The following is a 19818-nucleotide window of genomic DNA, read 5'->3' on the forward strand; positions in this document are numbered from 1 at the left end:
TTTTAGAGGATTTTTTTATTATTGATCAACAACTATGTTCTCAATCAACCCAAAAGACTCATAAATATCAAAGCTTAATATTTTTGGAAGTTGGAGTAGGTTTTTTTTTTAGATTTGGCTATCTTAGGAGGATATCTGTTTTTGCAGGTAACTATTACTGTACAGAATTATTAGGTAACTTAATTAAAAACAAATATATTCCCATCTCACTTGTTTATTTTCATCAGGTAAACCAATATAACTGCACAAAATTTAGAAATAAACATTTCTCACATGAAAAACAAAACAAAACAAAAAATTAGTGACCAATATAGCCATCTTTCTTTATGATGACACTCAACAGTCTACCATCCATAGATTTTGTCAGTTCCTTGATCTATTCACGATCAACATTGCATGCAGCAGCCACTACAGCCTCCCAGACACTGTTCCGAGAGGTGTACTGTTTTCCCTCCCTGTAGATCTCACATTTTATGAGGCTAAGTATAGACACAAGGCACTCCCAAAATTCTTGATGCTGTGATTTTATTTATCAGTGGATGTGCATAAATAACGTTTTCGGTCACAGAAGACCTTCATCAGTTGCACATGGGGAGACTGGCTGGTGCTCGTGTCACAGCGCGGTATCCACCGCTGCATGAGCCCCCATGCAGCGGTGGATACCGCGCTGTGACACGAGCACCAGCCAGTCTCCCCATGTGCAACTGATGAAGGTCTTCTGTGACCGAAAACGTTATTTATGCACATCCACTGATAAATAAAATCACAGCATCAAGAATTTTGGGAGTGCCTTGTGTCTATACTTAGTTTCTTGGCTTTGGAACCTACTAAGTGCACCCCTTTCCATCTACACAATATTCTCCATTTCAAGGAAGTGACATTTGTTATATTCACATTTTATGAGGGACCACAGGTTCTCTGTGGGGTTCAGATCAGGTGAACTTGAGGCCATGTAATAATTTTTTATCTTTTAGACCTTTACTGGCCAGCCACGCTGTGGAGTAGTTGGATGCATGTGATGGAGCATTGTCCTGCATGAAAATCATGTTTTTCTTGAACGATACCAACTTCTTTCTGTACCACTGCTTGAAGAAGTTGTCTTCCAGAAACTGGCAGTAGGTCTGGAGTTGAGCTTCCCTCCATCCTCAACCCGAAAAGGTCCAACAAGTTCATTTTTGATGATACCAGCCAATACCAGTACCCCACCTCCACCTTGCTGGCATCTGATACGGAATGGAGCTCTCTGCTCTTTACTGATCCAGCCTCTGGCCCATCCAGAGTCACTCTCATTTCATCAGTCCATAAAACCTTTGAAAAATCAGTCTTAAGAAATTTCTTGGCCCAGTCTTTATGTTTTATCCTATGTTTCTTGCTCAAAGGTGGTCGTTTTTCAGCCTTTCTTACCTTGGCCATGTCCCTGACTATGGCACACCTTGTGCTTTTTGATACTCCAGTAACGTTGCAGCTCTGAAATATGGCAAATCTGGTGGCAAATGGCATCTTGGCAGCTTCATGCTTGATTTTCCTCAATTCATGAGCAGTTATTTTGCGCCTTTTTTGCCCAACACGCTTCTTGCGACCATGTTGGCTATTTGCCATGAAACTCTTGATTATTCGGTGATCACGCTTCAAAAGTTTGGCAATTTCAAGACTGCTGCATCCCTCTGCAAGACATCTCACAATTTTGGACTTTTCAGAGCCTGTCATATCTCTCTTCTGACCCATTTTGCCAAAGGAAAGGAAGTTGCCTAATAATTAAGCCCACCTTATATAGGGTAATGATGTCATTACACCACACCCCTCTTTCATTACAGAGATGCACATCACCTGATGTACTTAATTAGTAGTTGGCTCTCAAACCTTTACAGCTTGGAGTAGGACAACATGTATAAAAATTAGCATGTGATCAAAATGCTCATTTGCCTAATAATTCTGCACACAGTGTATAGTTCACACTCATTTAACGGTTTAAACTCAGAGCATGTAAATGCAATTTAAATGTTTGACTGTAATGGTGCAATATGTACGCATTTAAGGCCATTCTTTAAATTTTTGCCCAGGGCCCCACTTTGTCTAAAACCGACCCTGCTCACAAATTATGGGTAAGATCTGTAACTAAGCCTTGGTGGAGTTTGAGGTATAATGGTGAACCTTGTCCTTTCGAAAGTTTCAATGATGCCCAAGGTTCAGCTTCCACACAGAAAGCATGATGTTTTCCACTAGGGTTTCAAGATGCAGTCTCTGAATTATTCAACTGCTCCATGATAAAAGTCTTATGTACTTGATGGAGGACCCTTTAGTTGGTATGATCTGCTGCAAATATATTGCCTAGCAAATATCGTGTTCCTGAGGAATTGTCCTGCAGGAAGGTCCCATGATGCCCAAGCTTCACTTTCCTCCTTTCCCTAGGATATCCAGATACTTGATTGATCTTGCCCTCAACACACAGATTTCCAGTGCCAGAGAAATGAAAGTATGCTCAGAGCATCAACGAGCCACTGCCATGCTTCACTGTAGGCAGGATGTGTTTTCTGCTTAAGCTGCATTCTTTATTTAGACACTGTACAGTTAGACAAGACAGGGTTAAAATGGGCCAAATCTATCACAGCTCATACTGGATGACAAATTTGGTACATTTTGATCCACTTTTATTTTTGTTTTTATTATCATGGAGTTATTGCCATACTGTTTTCTACAATTAGATATTCCTTTTTTTTAAATAGGGAAAAAAATCATGTAAAAATAGACACACATTTTAATTACATTGCCATGCCAAACGTACACCTAATTTTACTCATATATCATTATATCAACTCATACTCAATAATTTGACAACTATTTAAAGTTCTGCAGAGCAAAATCTGCTCTGACTTCTAAACTAGAATCCCGAATGTGGGGACCACTATCAAAATACATAAACCAGGGATTTTCTGAGGAGACAAACTATTTAGGTGTTTTGTTTTTTTTTTTAAATGTTCTCCTTTTGTTTAAAAAAAATCTGTGTGAAGGAGAACCTACCTGCATATGATTCATGTTGCCTTAATAACGGGTAGCATGAATTAGAGACAATATCCTTCATTGTAAAATAGAAACTTGTATAATTTTCTCTGAAACACTGTGGTGTATCAGAAAAAAATTACCTAGAACTGGGGCTGGAGGTGACTACTCATGTAGTCCTTGCAGGTTTCCTCTGTCCGCTTAGCTAGTCCTACACTTCTTTATCTACGAGTGTATAGAGGGAGGCCTGAAAATCTAGCTAATTAGTTTGGGAGAAGCTGTAGGAGACATAACCCTGAAACAACTCACTGTGTCCCAATCCCATTTTCAACTGTGTTTTTCTATTGAAAAGCCAAGGCAATTCAAGGTTACATAGTTATATAGGTTGAAAGAATACTGAGGTCTGTCAAGTTCAAACTTTCTCCACCAGTTATGCCCGCTTTTCTGAGTTAAGGGTTGACAAGTAATCCAATCCTATACGGATTTTTGATAGACTCATCACCTCTCATCCAAAGGGTCTTCAGGGAATATGTACAGGGATTGGAACTCCGTATTGGGTTACTCTGTTATGAGCGGATAACATGCTATCTTCTCAATGACCTACCTGCATAAATTGTGTTAGAATACCCATGGTTCATACTACACAATCCGGTAGTTGACTGGAAGACCCAGGACATTGTTCAGTGGAGCTCTTACTGTAAGAAACACTGTCTGGGACCTGTGTCTCAACCGTAACCTCTAGGATCACTGAGGCATTGTCAGAGTTTTGTGATGTGTTCTCTGAGAGGGGCTCTCAGGAGTTGCCACCACACAGATCTTATGACTACACCATAAAGGCTGCTTTACACGTGTCGATTTATCATGCGATCGCATGTGTGATCGCACCCGCCCCTATCGTATGTGCGTCACGGGCAATTTGTTGCTCGTGTTGCACAAAGTCGGTAACCCCTGTCACACGTACTTACCTTTCAAATGACCTCGCTGGGGGCGGCGAACATCCTCTTCCAGAAGGGGGAGGGACGTTCGGCGTCACAGCGACGTCACACAGCGGCCGTCCAATCAAAGCAGAGGGGCGGATATGAGTGAGACGTAACATCCCGCCCACCTCCTTCCTTCCGCATTGCCGGCGGGATGCAGGTAAGCTGTGTTCGTCGTTCCTGGGGTGTCCAACGGAGCGATGTGTGCTGCCACAGGAACGACGAACAACCTGCATCCAGGAATGTGACCGATATTTTGAAAATGAACGACGTGTCAACGAGCAACGATAAGGTGTGTATTTTTGCTCGTTCACAGTCGCTCGTAGCTGTCACTCGCTACGATATGTCAAACGATGGCGGATGTGCGTCACTAACGACGTGACCCCGACGACATATCGTTAGATATATCGTACCGTGTAACGCTGCCTTTAAGGCCGCTTTACACGCTGCGATATCGGTACCGCGATATCGCTAGCGTGCGTTCCCGCCCCCATCGGTTGTGCGACACGGGCAAATCGCCGCCCGTGTCACACAACATCGCCCAGACCTGTCACACATACTTACCTGCATAGCGACGGCGATGTGACTGGTGAACTGCCTCCTTTCTAAGGGGGCGGTTCGTTCAGTGTCACAGCACCATCACTGAACCGCCGCTCAATAGAAGCGGAGGGGCGGAGATGAGATAACATCCCGCCCTCCTCCTTCCTTCCGCATTGTGGCCGGGAGGCAGGTAAGGAGAGCTTCCTAGTTCCTGCGGTGTCACACGGAGCGATGTGTGCTGCCGCAGGAACGAGGAACAACTTCGTTACTGCTGCAGTAACGATAATTGAGAATGGACCCCTATGTCACCGATGAGCGATTTTGCACGTTTTTGCGACAATGCAAAATCACTAATAGGTGTCACACGCAACGGCATCACTAATGCGACCGGATGTGCGTCACAAATTCCGTAACCCCAACGACTTCGCATTAGCGATGTCGTAGCGCGTAAAGCCCGCTTTAGGCTAAAGCTAGAGGCCAAGTTGTCTAAGTGCAGGATGTACAATCTGTCCCATCTTGAAAGAAAAGCTCTCAAAGAAGACATAACTGAGAGTTTAGTCAATGGTCACATTAGACCGTTCTCGTCTCCAGTAACCTCAGGGTTTTTCTTTGTAAAAAAAAAAGATGGTGGACTACGTCCATGTCTGGATTTCTGAGAGCTTAACCAGATTACAGTTTGTGACCCATACTCTAAGCCTCTTATCCCGGACCTATTTAACCAGATTTTCAGGGCTAAGTGGTTCTCCAAACTCAGGGGGCCCAATCTGATTTGGGTACAAATACACCTGAGGGCGACTTTGAAAATCTGGTAATGCAATATGGGTTAACCAACATGCCTGTAATATTTCAACTTTTTGTAAATTATGTGTTTGCTCACCTGTTGGGAGAATGTATTATCATATAAAGTACCTGGAAGATATTCTCATTTATTCTCTTGATCTCAGGTCACACATGGAACATGTTAAACAGCTGTTGAAGATACTGAGGGCTAACCTTGAGAAATGTGTATTCACGGTTCAGGAACTGCAATTTCTGGGTTAGAATATTTCCGCCTCTGGGTTTAGGATGGATCACGCCAAGCTGCAGGCTATCCTAAAATGGGACCATCCTGAAAATCTTAAGGCGCTGCAAAGGTTCTTTGGTTTTGCCAACTATTTAAAAATCTGCTATAGCTTTTCTGACTGTTCTGGCAGTGCTTTACATGTGTTTGACTTTCTGAAAAAAATGCTTTGCATAACCATCGGTTCTCATACAGCCCAATATGTCACTTCTCTTCACTGTGGAAGTTGCCATTTTTGAGGTAGGGGGTGGAAGCTGTTTTGTCTCGGAGTCCGTTAGTTGGTAAACTTCACCCATGTGCATTCTTTTCTAAAAGTAATCGCCGGCTGAACGAAATTATAAAATTGGTAATAGGAAATTACTCGCCATCAAATTGGCATTTGAGAAATGGCAATACTTTTTGGAGGAAGACATTTACTCTGTAATTGTCATTGTGGTTCATAAAAAGATATTGTATCTCAAGTCAGCAAAGCGCATTTCTCCAAGACAAGCTCAGTGGTTGTTGTTTCTTAACAGATTTAATTTTGTTGTTGCCTTCCATCCTGGTGCCAAAAACGCTAAAGCAGATACTTTGTCCAGGAGTTTTCCAGGTGGGGAACCCTATGAGGAATCAGTGCCCATCCTGCAGAAGGGAGTAGTGGTGTCAGCACTCAGTACACAGGTTGAGTCTGAGATTGCAGAGGCCCAGGATGAGGCACCATTTGGGTTTCCAGCTAATAAGTCATTTGTGCCCATGAACCTTTGCCTTAAAGTTTTGGGGGAGCATCATGACTGTCCTGGCTGGTCACCTTGGGGAGAAAGGCACGTGGGATCTCCTGTTGCATAATTTTTGGTGGCCCAAAATCCAGAGGGATGTGGTCTCTTATGTGTCTGCTTGTACCACCTGTGAATGGTCCAAGCCATCACACTCTTGTTTGTGTGGATGTCTGCTGCCATAAAGTGTACCTAGCAAACCTTGGATGGATATTTCCATGGATTTCATCATAGCTTTCCCTCCTTCTGCTGGTTATACGGTTATTTTTGTAGTGGTTTCCAAAATGTCACATGGTCCTCGTTCCTCCCTCTAGCGGAGTTTGCTATTAAAGGGAACCTGTCACCAGATTTTTCCCTATTAAACCAAAAATCTCACCCTCTGCAGCTCCTAGGCTGAATTCTAGAAAGGTGCACCTTGTTGCTGGCCCCCTTTTCAGACCTCCAAAACAACTTTATAAAATATTACCTTTTTGTATGCAAATCAATTTGGTTGACCAGATGGGTGGGCTCTATTTTGCCTTCTGTCCCCCCCTCCTGCCGCTGTTCGCCGTACCCCATTCTTGATTTGCATGGATGACGATGGCCCCGTCATCCTCCACGCTGATGCCGAAGTCTCGCGCAGGCCCAGTTAGCAGAGGCCACTATTGCGGGCCTGAGCAGAAACTATCCCTCTCACGTGCCGGTGATGTATTTGCGCAGGCTCAAGATTATGGGTGGCGCTGTGCATGACCTCACCAGCATCATCCTAGTACCCGCCCATAATCTCGAGCCTGGCAAATACATCAACGGCGCGTGAGAGGGATAGTTTCTGCTCAGGCACGCGATAGTGACCTCTGCTAACTGCGCCTGCGCGAGACTTCAGCATCAGCGTGGAGGATGACGGGGCCGTTGTCATCCATGCAAATCAAGACTGGGGGATGGCGCACAGCAGCAGGAGGGGAGACAGAAGGTGAAATAGAGCCCGCCCATCTGGCCAACCAAACTAATTTGCATATGAAAAGGTAATATTTTTTAAAGTTGTTTTGGAGGTCTGAAAAGGGGGCCAGCAACAAATTGCACCTTCCTAGAATTCAGCCCACGAGATGAAGAAGGTGATATTTTTGGTTTAATAGGGAAAAATCTGGTGACATGTTCCTTTAAAAACTACTGTCATGAGTCCTCTGGTGTGTCTCCCTTCTTTTGTGTTTATGGTCAACATTTCAAATTCTGTACGTTACTCAAAGGCCAATCTTCAGGGGTACCTGAAGAGGATCGGTTGGAGCCAGTGTTATTGTCTACTTGGAGAAAGGTTCAGCTACATTTGTTTAGCATGGGTTCTAGGTATAAGCGTGTGGCTAAACTATGGTCGTGCACCTGGTCAGAACCTGCGTGTGGGTGATTTGGTGTGGTTATCCACTAAGAGTTTCAAACTTAAGATATATTCACTTAAGTTAGGACCTTGTTTCATTGGTCTGTTCAGCATTACTGCCATCAGAACCCTTTGGCCTTCCGTTTGACCTTACCTGCAGTATATAAAATCCACAATGTGTTCCATAAGTCTCTATTGAAGAGGTTTGTGGGTTCGGGAACTTCCCTTCCCGCCCCTCCACTTCCGATTTTGGTGGATGGTTCTTTGGAATTCGAAGTGTCTAGAATTGTTGATTCCCTTGTAGTTCATCGTTCTTTACAGTATCTTGTGCACTGGTGGGATTATGGGTCTGAGGAGAGGACTTGGGAGCCAGCTATGGATGCCCATGCAGAACACCTGGTTGAGTCTTTCCATTGCCGTCATCCAGAAAGATCTTGTCCAGAGGGTCTAGAGGCCCCTCGAAAGAGGGAGGGGTACTGTCACACAGTGTTCAGCTCTAAACTCACTTGTCATGTACTGTAGCCTTCTGACTCTGTTCACATTGCAGAGTTTTACACGCCACTTCAGTTGCTTACTTAGAGCCGGGCATCGACCTGTTGTGAACTTACTAATGATCAGTCTAGCAGGAGTTAATTTCTGCAGGCCTGTGAATTACTGCTAGGGTCATGGGTTTTTGGAGACCTATCACAGCCGCTTCCATCCATTTAAGTATGGTGGAATCTTATCCTTCATGTGGATAATAGCTTTAGCGATTTCGGTCCATGCACATGGTTATCCAGCTTCTGGAGAACTACTGTATACTATTCTGGTGTGTTGTGCAAATAATCTTGTTGTTTGATTACTTCCTCCTGAACACATTTTGTCTATACCTCTGTGAGGGATTGCTGTGAGTTTGGGTTTTCCTCAGTCTGTCTTTCTGTGTGGGATTTGTTACTCCAGTCCCAGCCCTCTCCTGGTTTGGGGGTGAAGGGGAATTAGACATAGGGCTGATCAGGAGTCAGGGCTATTCTGGTGGTTCAGACCTCTTCACCTTCAACAGTACCTCTGGGATAACAGACAGTTAAGGCCCCCTAGCCTGAGGAGGGCCAGTAGGAGCCCCTATTGTCAGTTAAAAATTAAAGAAGTGATCTCCCATCCCCTTACATGAGTAGTTATTTTAATGTGTATTTGATTGTTTTCTTAGAACTGGTGAAACCTGATATACGGGTTCAGGATGGGATTAGCTGTTGGGGTTGATCTGCTTTTTTTCTATTTTCTTATACTATTAAAATTCAATAAAAAGTTTTTGAATTAAAATAATAACCTTACTTTTCGGGGAAGGGGGGCTAATTTATGAATAGCACTGTATATTATGTGCCAGGTACCCTTTAAGACATGTTTTTATCATTGTCTGATCATAAAATGAGTTGGGCACTTTTTTAATTGTCATACGTGGGGTATGGACCTAGTTGTGAATAACAGGGATTTTGCAGGCGATGAGTGAAGTAAATAAGGCTATACGCGCACCCTGAAGTTGTTGTCGCGTTTTTTGGTGCAGTTTTGTTGTCAGAAAGTTCTCACTTTTGACTTCCCAGCAAAGTCTATGAGAATTCAGATTTGCTACACGCACGTTGCAGTTTTTTTGTCTGCAGTTTATTTGCCACAAACGTTTGACAAAAAAAATGCAGCTATTCTATATTCTTGTGTTATTGTCATACTTTCTACTGAAAAACACATTAAATCAGAATTGACAAAAATGCACCAAATTTGCACTAAAAACACACCATCAGTACAAGCATTTTTTTTTATACTTCCAGGCACTCTGGGACAAGGTGCAGTTTTGGTTTTCGTTTGGGTGCAGGTTTTGTGACAATAAAACTGCAGCGTTCACATATAGGGCCTCGTGCGCACGCTGCTTTGTTGGATGCTATGATAACCTTTTAGGCCATGTGCGCATGTTGCGTTTTTTAATGCATTTCCGCAGCGTTTTGAGCTGCAGCGTTTTCATGCAAAATTGCATGCGTTTTGATTTTCAGGCATAGTCTATGGAAATTAGGGCTTTCTTGTGCGCACGATGCTTTTAAAAACGCAGCGTTTTAGTTGCATAAAATTTCTCAAAAACTCTGCGTTTGAAGAAGCAACATGTCAATTGTTTTTGCCATTTTGGCAGCATATTTAAACGCATCTTAAAAGAAATTTCTAGCTTTTTACATGCTTTTTTGATGCTAAACGCATGCTTTTTTGTCAAAATCAAAGCATGCGTTTTTGGCATTATAGTGAGGACAAGAGGTTTACATTTGCCCTCACATCCATTCCGACTTTAAAAAATGAGTCAAACAATACTTTTACTTAATTATGAACATAACAAAAGCAGGAGGACAAGAAGAGTGAAGTGCAAATAAATATTATATTGAGGAACAACTGGCATGATTGAGATCGGCAGCAATTTGATCTGGTTGTGTAAAAAAAATAGTTGTAAAAGTACAAAATACAAGTTAATGTAAAAAAGAGGGAGCTGACAGTCTGGGTCCTAAAATAAATCATATAAATAGTTGAAGCAAGGGCACCCCAAATACAAGAATCATAAATACAGGGGTTTGCAAATAAGTTAATGTGCACAAAAAGTCGTACAACAATGCTGAGTATATTGCAGTAATAAAGTTACACACTCTGAGATAGCAAAAAAATTGTTACATATATAAGGACATAATAATATCACAAGTGTCACAGATGTGCAATTCACAGAGATGCTGGTACAGAGGAAAGTAGAGACTCTAGGTGACAAGATAACACTGTGAATGCAAAACCATGTTTGTATTAAGGTACCGTCACACTAAGCAACTTACCAGCGATCCCAACAACGATAGGGATCGCTGGTAAGTTGCTAGGAGGTTGCTGGTGAGCTGTCACACTGCGAAGCTCCAGCGATCCCACCAGCAACCTGACCTGGCAGGGATCGCTGGAGCGTCGCTACACAAGTTGCTGGTGAGCTCACCAGCAACAAGTGACAAGCCCCCAGCTCTGCATGGAAGATGCTGCGCTTGGTAACTAAGGTAAATATCGGGTAACCAACCCGATATTTACCTTGGTTACCAGCGCACGGAGCTACACGTGCAGAGAGCAGGGAGCAGCGCACACTGAGCGCTGGCTCCCTGCTCTACTAGCTACAGCACACATCGGGTTAATTACCCGATGTGTGCTGCAGCTAAATGTGCACAGAGCAGGGAGCAGCGCACACTGCTTAGCGCTGGCTCCCTGCTCTCCTAGTTACAGCACACATCGGGTTAATTACCCGATGTGTGCTGCAGCTAAATGTGCACAGAGCAGGGAGCAGCGCACACTGCTTAGCGCTGGCTCCCTGCTCTCCTAGTTACAGCACACATCGGGTTAATTACCCGATGTGTGCTGCAGCTAAATGTGCACAGAGCAGGGAGCAGCGCACACTGCTTAGCGCTGGCTCCCTGCTCTCCTAGTTACAGCACACATCGGGTTAATTACCCGATGTGTGCTGCAGCTACATGTGCACAGAGCAGGGAGCAGCGCACACTGCTTAGCGCTGGCTCCCTGCTCTCCAAGCTACAGCACACATCGGGTTAATTAACCCGATGTGTGCTGCAGCTACATGTGTACAGAGCAGGAGCCCGCACTGACAGTGAGAGTGGCGGAGGCTGGTATCGAAGGTAAATATCGGGTAACCAAGGACAGGGCTTCTTGGTTACCCGATGTTTACATTGGTTACCAGCCTCCGCAGAAGCCGGCTCCTGCTGCCTGCACATTAGTTGTTGCTGTCTCGCTGTCACACACAGCGATCTGTGCTTCACAGCGGGACAGCAACAACTAAATAATGGCCCAGGACATTCAGCAACAACCAACGACCTCACAGCAGGGGCCAGGTTGTTGCTGGATGTCACATACAGCAACATCGCTAGCAACTTCACAAAAGTTGTTCGTTACCAGCGATGTTGCTAGCGATGTTGCTTAGTGTGACGGGGCCTTTAGAATACAGAGATTATCCACAAGGTGGTGCTGATGAGTGCCAGATAAAAGACAATAGTTTATAGGGAACACCAGTTAAAGCAGACAAACCCAAACAGTTAAGTAAACATACCCATGAGGGTTACACAACAGGCCCAAGAAGCAGCGAGGAGGACCCCCTGGAGGAACATCCCACGGTGTGTTTTTGGTGCATTTTTGTGGTCACCACAAAAATGAAGTGTGCAGGCATAGCCTAAAGCCTGCTTTAGGCTAGGTTCACACACTGCGTCTTTTTGACGCTGCGTTTTTGGCCGCTAAAAACGCACAAAAACGCACCTGCGTCGAAAAAACGCATCAAAAAACGCATGCGTTTTTGCCGCGATTTGGTGCGTTTTTGGCTGCGTTTTGCTGCGTTTTTGATCTCTGCATTTTGCTGACTCCAGGTGCTTTGATAAATGCTTCAGCTGCAGTTGAATGTAAACACATATAATATCAATATTACATATCATGATATTACATATCAACATACCGTATTATGAGGTGTACAAGACGCACCCTAAATGTAAAGGGAAAAAAAGGGGGGGGAGTCCGTCTTACAAACCGGTAGTGTCTTACCGGGGTGGGGTGCTAGCAGTGGTGGAGCAAGGTCACAGGAGGCAGGGGCGGTGGTGGAGTAGGGCAGTGCTTCGTCAGGGAAGCAGTTGCGAAACGATTGTTGGAGTGGTGTGAGGGGTTGGTAAGTATTTCTGGGTATGTTTTTTTTAAATCCATTGTATGGTGGGCTCTCATTGGAATAATACTGCATTTTACCACTTTAATTGGGATCAGGCAGTAGATTTATATCTGTCATTCATATTATTATACATTAATATATGCTTCTGGACTGTGGCTTTTACTCATTTATCCCCCTATGACTAAATACCTTTTGTAGGATTTTTTTCTGCAGTGCCTTTAATATAATATACTGTTTAACATTACTGTATTATGGCTCTTATATGAGCAACATGTGTGCACATATATACTTGGTTGGGTGGGATTATTCAGTAACCACTGTCTGTGACTTTATATATGAATTGTTTTCTTGTATGACTTTGATCCAGAGTGCCCTTTGCATATTATGTTTCTGTAGAATTTGGATTATGCTATGCATTAAATTTGCTGTACATTGTTGTGGCCACCCTGTATTTTTTTTTTGCTTCCCCCTCTTTTGCTTTCATGTTTGTTATGTATTGATTTTAAAATTTGTGTATGTTTTTTAGCCAATAAAATTTATATTATTTAATGCTTTTTTAATATCTTTGTGGTATTCTAAGGTGGGATGTGGTTATTATAGTGGGACATCCTTCTGATTATAGGTTATGTTAGTACAGTAAGTACTTAGTACTAAACCACTGCCTGTTTGTAAAGTATATGCTTGCCCTTAGTCTTAGGGGTACTTTGCACGTTGCGACATCGCACCTGCGATATCGTCGGGGTCACATCGAAAGTGACGGTAACGATGTCGCAACAGCCTAGGAGAGAAGATGAACAAGCGTGAAACAATCCAAAATCGGTGATCTGTGTCACGTCGTTCATTTTCATAATGTCGGTGCGTCCGCAGGTACGATGTGGTTTGTCGGTCCTGCAGCTCCACACATCGCTGTGTGTGAAGTCGCAGGAACGACAAACATCTCCTTACCTGCGCCTGGCATCCACCGGCAATGCGGAAGGGAGAAGGTGGGCTGGATGTTTACATCCCGCTCATCTCCGCCCCTCCGCTTCTATTGGCCACCTGCCATGTGACGTCGCTATGACGCCGCACGCCCCTTAGGAAGGAGGAGGGTCGCCGGCCAGAGCGACATCGCAGGGCAGGTAAGTTCATGTGAAGCTGCCGTAGCGATAATGTTTGCTATGGCAGCTATCACAAGATATCGCATGTGTGATGGGGGTGGGTGCTATCGCACTCAGCATTGCTAGCATCTATTGCAGCGTGCAAATTACCCCTTTGTGTATTATCACATACTGTAGGTCTCAATGTGTTAACTAGTATGAATGTTTTCCAGGGCCCATCATGAGCAGGACCTTGGTGGAGAACAAACATCTCAACTTGGAAACTGTGATGGTGAGTGTAATTGACCTTTTAGGAAAGCCACCTATTTTAACCCTTTCACTTCATGGCCAGTTTTTGCTTTTCCTCTTTCCTGTTTTCCTCCACCTCCTCCAAAAACCATAACATTTTTATTTTTAAAATCAATATAGCCATGTGAGGGCTTGGTTTTTCTGCGGGATGAGTTGTACTTTTGAATGACGCCATTCATTTTACCACATAGTATACTGAAAATGGAGAAAAATCCAAGTGTGGTGAAATGTTTTATTTACTATTGTAACGATGTGGGCCCCGAGTGTATAGGGGCCACACGTCAGGTATCGGGATTAACGCACACCGGAACAATTTGTCTCTTTAACAGACCATATGGTTTATTAACAGCTCAAATAAACCATACTAGGTCACATAACAGAAAGATGCCATGCCTTGGCTTTATCCTCAAAGTCCAACACATAACATAAAGTCCACACACTCTTGGACTTCCTCACACGTGTCACTGACCCTTGTCAGTATTTGGCTTTATCCTCAAAGTCCAACATATAATATACAGTCCACACACTCTTGGACTTCCTCACACGTGTCACTGACCCTTGTCAGTACTTGGCTTTATCCTCAAAGTCCAATCCGGGTTACCTTCCTTTGAAGGCGGCTAGTGTCCTTACCAAGTTCCCCCTGGCTCCAGCCAGGCTTTGCACATGAACCTAAAAGCCCCTTCCTTCAGGAGAAGGTCTCCTGAGCAGAGCAAAACACCCTGCTTCTGCTCTCCCCGTCTCCAGCACACACACTGGAAGTCTAGAGCATGGGTCCCCAATTCCAGTCCTCAAGGGCCGCCAACAGTGCATGTTTTCAGGATTTCCTTAGTATTGCACATGTGTTAATTTAATCACCTGCACAGTTGATGATTCCAACACCCATGCAATGCTAAGGAAATCCTGAAAACATGCACTGTTGGCGGCCCTCGAGGACTGAAGTTGGGGACCCATGGTCTAGAGTCAGTCTCTCTCTCTCTAGACTGCCCTAGACACACTCTACCCAGGTTCAGAGACAGGATTGCTTTAACCCCTGGAGCCACACCCACAGGTGGTAAGGAGTGTGTAATCAGCATCACCCACCCTTCCATGGTTCTGCATGTAATGCAATCCTGTTGGACCACAGGTCCCAGCCAACTTCATATTGCAGAGCACCCACGCTTCTGCAAAACATACCGGCCCTTTGTAATACAGCCGGTTGATACCTCACACTATGTTCAATGTATGGTAAAACTGACCTGAAAGTATGATTCTCTAGGTCAGTATGAGTATGTAAGTACCAAATATGTATAGTTTTCTCTCAATTTAAGTAGTAAGAAAAAATAAGAAATTTTTAAAAATAAAATGTAGCTTTTGTCGCCATTTTCCGAGAGCCATAACGTTTTTATTTTTCGGGATCTGGGGTCAGTGACAGCTTATTTTTTGCGTCCTTAAGTGATGTTTTTAATTATACCAGTTTTGGGTAGATGTGATATTTTGATCGGCTGCCAAAAAAATGTAATTTTGCAGTTTTTAATTTTATTTTGATTAATTTGTTTTATATTTTGATGGAAATTTCTGATCACAGCAATAAAAAAAATGTGTTTTTTGTTTTTTAAATTGTTTTATTTTCAATAGAGCAAAAGGGGGTGATTTGAACTTTTGTGGGGGGGGTGTTTATTTTATTTTTACATATTTTTAAATATTGTTTATTGCAATTTTTATTGTATTTACTAGTCCCCCTAGGGGAAATGAAGCTGCGATAAACCGATCGCTTGTGCTGTACAGAGCAGTGCTTCAGCACCACTCTGTACAGCAGAAATGATGACTTCCTATGAACGCTGGCTTGTAGCTGGCGTTCATAGGAACTTTGTCATGGCAGACACAGGAAACCCTGGCTGTCATGACAGCCCATTGGCACTCTGCAGTGATGTCATGGGGCCGCCGATGGGAGCGAGGATTGATGTGCTCACCAGGTGGTCGGCTGATTAGATCAGCCGACTTGTGCAGGGAAAGATGTGGGTATAGCATGCAAACCCACATCAAAGGCGTGGAGACAAGCTAGGATGTTCCAGTATGTCCTAGGTCGGTAGGGGTTAAACCTTAAAGGGTTGTTCAAGTAATTTCCTAGCAAGTTATCATTTATACACAAGAAAGGTGTTAACTTACTGATCACTTTGGGCTTTATCAATCTCAAGAATGAAGCGCTAAAGTATCAGTTCTCCATTGTCTGTGGGACTTCTTGAGATACAGTACAGCATTGTGATATGTCCTGCACTCCGATGGGCAATGGTTGCAGTGGTGGCTCCATCAAACAGGACATTTCAGAGACCTTTTCTGGATCAGTGACAGTGGCAGCTGTGGGACTCCAGTGGCCAGTATGTTATTCCCTATGCTTTGGATAGGTAGCAACATATCTTTAAAAACATCAACATATTGCATGGAAAGACTTATTTATTTCTTGGGTTTTTTTTGGGAGGGGTAGGGGGTAAGGAATATAATAAACAATAAACAGTGTTTCATTTTTTTTTTTTAACTATATTTTTATTCAAATTTTTCAATAACATAACACTGGCATAAGCGAATTCAGCATTGTAAATTCAATTCAAAAACATTACATTGTCATGTTTGATCATCCCAAATTCCATACCAATTTTTAAAATCAATAACCGTAACATGGCAAGATAAAGCAAAGGAAAGCAGCGACCCCTTAACCCATCATTCTTATCATTCCCCCCATTGAACCCTTGTGAACGTGGTAATGACATACAATAAAGAAGTCCCACTCAAATCGGTTATTTCCCCCTCTCCTTTTAGTCACCTTTCGGCCTTTCCTCCCCCACCTCCAAGCCATCCAATGTATCCTTCAATTTTTCGGTATGATACCAGACTATGTCTTTGAAAGGTGACATAATCCTGACTATCTCCTCCCGAGTACAATAGGCTAGTATGAATTTCTTCCATTTGTTAAAGTGCTGTCGTATTCTATCCGCCCTTCTCTCTGCATCCAATCCTTCTATTTCAAGAAGATGCATGAGCTGACCCAAGATCTCTTCAATCGTGGGGACCCTAGACTCCAACCAATTTTTTAGTATCGCTCTCTTGGCTGCCAGAAGTATCACATGTATAAGTCTGGGTGGGTTAGTCATCTTCCCTTTGGTATCGTTCCCCTCCTCCCAATGGTGAAAAATAGCGAACCCAGGTGAGAGCCGAACTTCAAGACCCCACACCTTTTGTATACAACTTTTGATCTGTGACCATAATGGACTCAAATGGGGGCAGGACCACAACCCGTGAAGGAGGTCAGTTCCACTACTCTTACACTTAGGGCAAAATGTAAGCCTGTCTGGCTTTGTTGCTGATGGAGGGAGATTAAAACCATAAATTGCCTTGTGCATAATTCTAAATTGGGTTTCTCGCCAATTCTCATTTAAAATTGATTTACGAAGAGCATTCCACCCTCCCCTAATTTTTACCCCCATAGACGGGTCCTCAAATTGTTTTTCCCAAGATTTAAATAAACCTTCCGGGTGCTGTCCTATTAGTAGATCACGCATGGCTCCATAAAGAAAAGAGATAGATGATGAAGTTATTGAGTTCTTTACCAGACAATCAAAAGAGTTAAATACTACCTCCTGGGTCACATCATGCAACTGAGTCATAATACTATATCTCACTTGGTCATATTGGATTAGTTGGTTAGGCCCCAGGCCATACTGCGCTATAATTTCGTCTCTACTCAACCATCTAGGCTCTGAGGTGTGCAAGAGATGAGCAACAGTCCTTATACCCCTCACCTTCCACTCTTCAAACAGCTTATTGCTTGTCCCCTGCACAAATTCTGGATTCCCCCATATAGGCAAGTATTTGGATATTTTATGGGGAAGTTTGTAATTTTTCCTCAACGCCTTCCACGCTGCAATCGTGTCTTTAAATAAGGAAGAGTGCTTGATTTTCACTGGGAGATTAGCCTGCCTAGTATGAAGTAACGCCACCAGATCCCAAGGTTGTGCATAGTCTCTCTCAAGCTCCAACGCTGAATAATGCCTAGAGCCTTTAATCCAATCCAATATACAGTTAGGTCCAGAAATATTTGGACAGTGACACAATTTTCGCGAGTTGGGCTCTGCATGCCACCACATTGGATTTGAAATGAAACCTCTACAACAGAATTCAAGTGCAGATTTTAACGTTTAATTTGAAGGTTTGAACAAAAATATCTGATAGAAATTGTAGGAATTGTACACATTTCTTTACAAACACTCCACATTTTAGGAGGTCAAAAGTAATTGGACAAATAAACCAAACCCAAACAAAATATTTTTATTTTCAATATTTTGTTGCGAATCCTTTGGAGGCAATCACTGCCTTAAGTCTGGAACCCATGGACATCACCAAACGCTGGGTTTCCTCCTTCTTAATGCTTTGCCAGGCCTTTACAGCCGCAGCCTTCAGGTCTTGCTTGTTTGTGGGTCTTTCCGTGTTAAGTCTGGATTTGAGCAAGTGAAATGCATGCTCAATTGGGTTAAGATCTGGTGATTGACTTGACCATTGCAGAATGTTCCACTTTTTTGCACTCATGAACTCCTGGGTAGCTTTGGCTTTATGCTTGGGGTCATTGTCCATCTGTACTATGAAGCGCCATCCGATCAACTTTGCGGCATTTGGCTGAATCTGGACTGAAAGTATGTCCCGGTACACTTCAGAATTCATCCGGCTACTCTTGTCTGCTGTTATGTCATCAATAAACACAAGTGACCCAGTGCCATTGAAAGCCATGCATGCCCATGCCATCACGTTGCCTCCACCATGTTTTACAGAGGATGTGGTGTGCCTTGGATCATGTGCCGTTCCCTTTCTTCTCCAAACTTTTTTCTTCCCATCATTCTGGTACAGGTTGATCTTTGTCTCATCTGTCCATAGAATACTTTTCCAGAACTGAGCTGGCTTCATGAGGTGTTTTTCAGCAAATTTAACTCTGGCCTGTCTATTTTTGGAATTGATGAATGGTTTGCATCTAGATGTGAACCCTTTGTATTTACTTTCATGGAGTCTTCTCTTTACTGTTGACTTAGAGACAGATACACCTACTTCACTGAGAGTGTTCTGGACTTCAGTTGATGTTGTGAACGGGTTCTTCTTCACCAAAGAAAGTATGCGGCGATCATCCACCACTGTTGTCATCCGTGGACGCTCAGGCCTTTTTGAGTTCCCAAGCTCACCAGTCAATTCCTTTTTTCTCAGAATGTACCCAGAATGTTTTTTCAGCCTCAGGATGTTCTGCTTCACCTCAATTGAGAGTTCCTTAGACCGCATGTTGTCTGGTCACAGCAACAGCTTCCAAATGCAAAACCACACACCTGTAATCAACCCCAGACCTTTCAACTACTTCATTGATTACAGGTTAACGAGGGAGATGCCTTCAGAGTTAATTGCAGCCCTTAGAGTCCCTTGTCCAATTACTTTTGGTCCCTTTAAAAAGAGGAGGCTATGCATTACAGAGCTATGATTCCTAAACCCTTTCTCCGATTTGGATGTGAAAACTCTCATATTGCAGCTGGGAGTGTGCACTTTCAGCCCATATTATATATATAATTGTATTTCTGAACATGTTTTTGTAAACAGCTAAAATAACAAAACTTGTGTCACTGTCCAAATATTTCTGGACCTAACTGTATATCTAGTCAAACAGGCTATATTGTAACCCCGAATGTTCGGCAAACTCAGACCTCCATGAACCTTAGATGCCATCAACTTCTTAAGCCCTATACGAGGGCGTTTCCCCCTCCAAATGAAGTGTGAAAAAGCTTTATTTAGCTGGACAATATCTTTATGCTTGAGAAGCAGGGGAAGTGTTTGAAGATGATACATTAATTTTGATATCAACATCATCTTAATTAGGTGGACTCTACCAATTAGGTTCAATGGAAGGTCGTGCCATCTTTTAAGATCTTGTTCTATTTGGCTCAGAAGGGGTGGATAGTTTAGACTATAGAGGGTTGCCGGAACCTTACCTATTTTAACTCCCAAGTATGTGATATATGACTTAGCCACTGTAATTCCTTCAAAAGGGTTCTGCTCCCGTGTTTGAACATT

At 43.2% G+C, this 19818-nt stretch overlaps 1 protein-coding gene across 2 annotated transcripts in view; it reads left to right on the top strand.

The window, feature by feature from the left end:
• SEMA6B (semaphorin 6B) overlaps positions 1-19818 on the top strand; it is a 323709-nt gene that overhangs the window by 295162 nt on the left and 8729 nt on the right. For both annotated transcript variants that reach the window (XM_075352511.1, XM_075352510.1), the window contains exon 16: positions 13671-13729. In XM_075352511.1, the coding sequence (XP_075208626.1) occupies positions 13671-13729 (59 nt within the window). The remainder of the gene's footprint in view (positions 1-13670; positions 13730-19818) is intronic.

Source organism: Anomaloglossus baeobatrachus, chromosome 1 (assembly GCF_048569485.1).
Source record: "Anomaloglossus baeobatrachus isolate aAnoBae1 chromosome 1, aAnoBae1.hap1, whole genome shotgun sequence".
NCBI classification, from domain to species: domain Eukaryota; kingdom Metazoa; phylum Chordata; class Amphibia; order Anura; family Aromobatidae; genus Anomaloglossus; species Anomaloglossus baeobatrachus.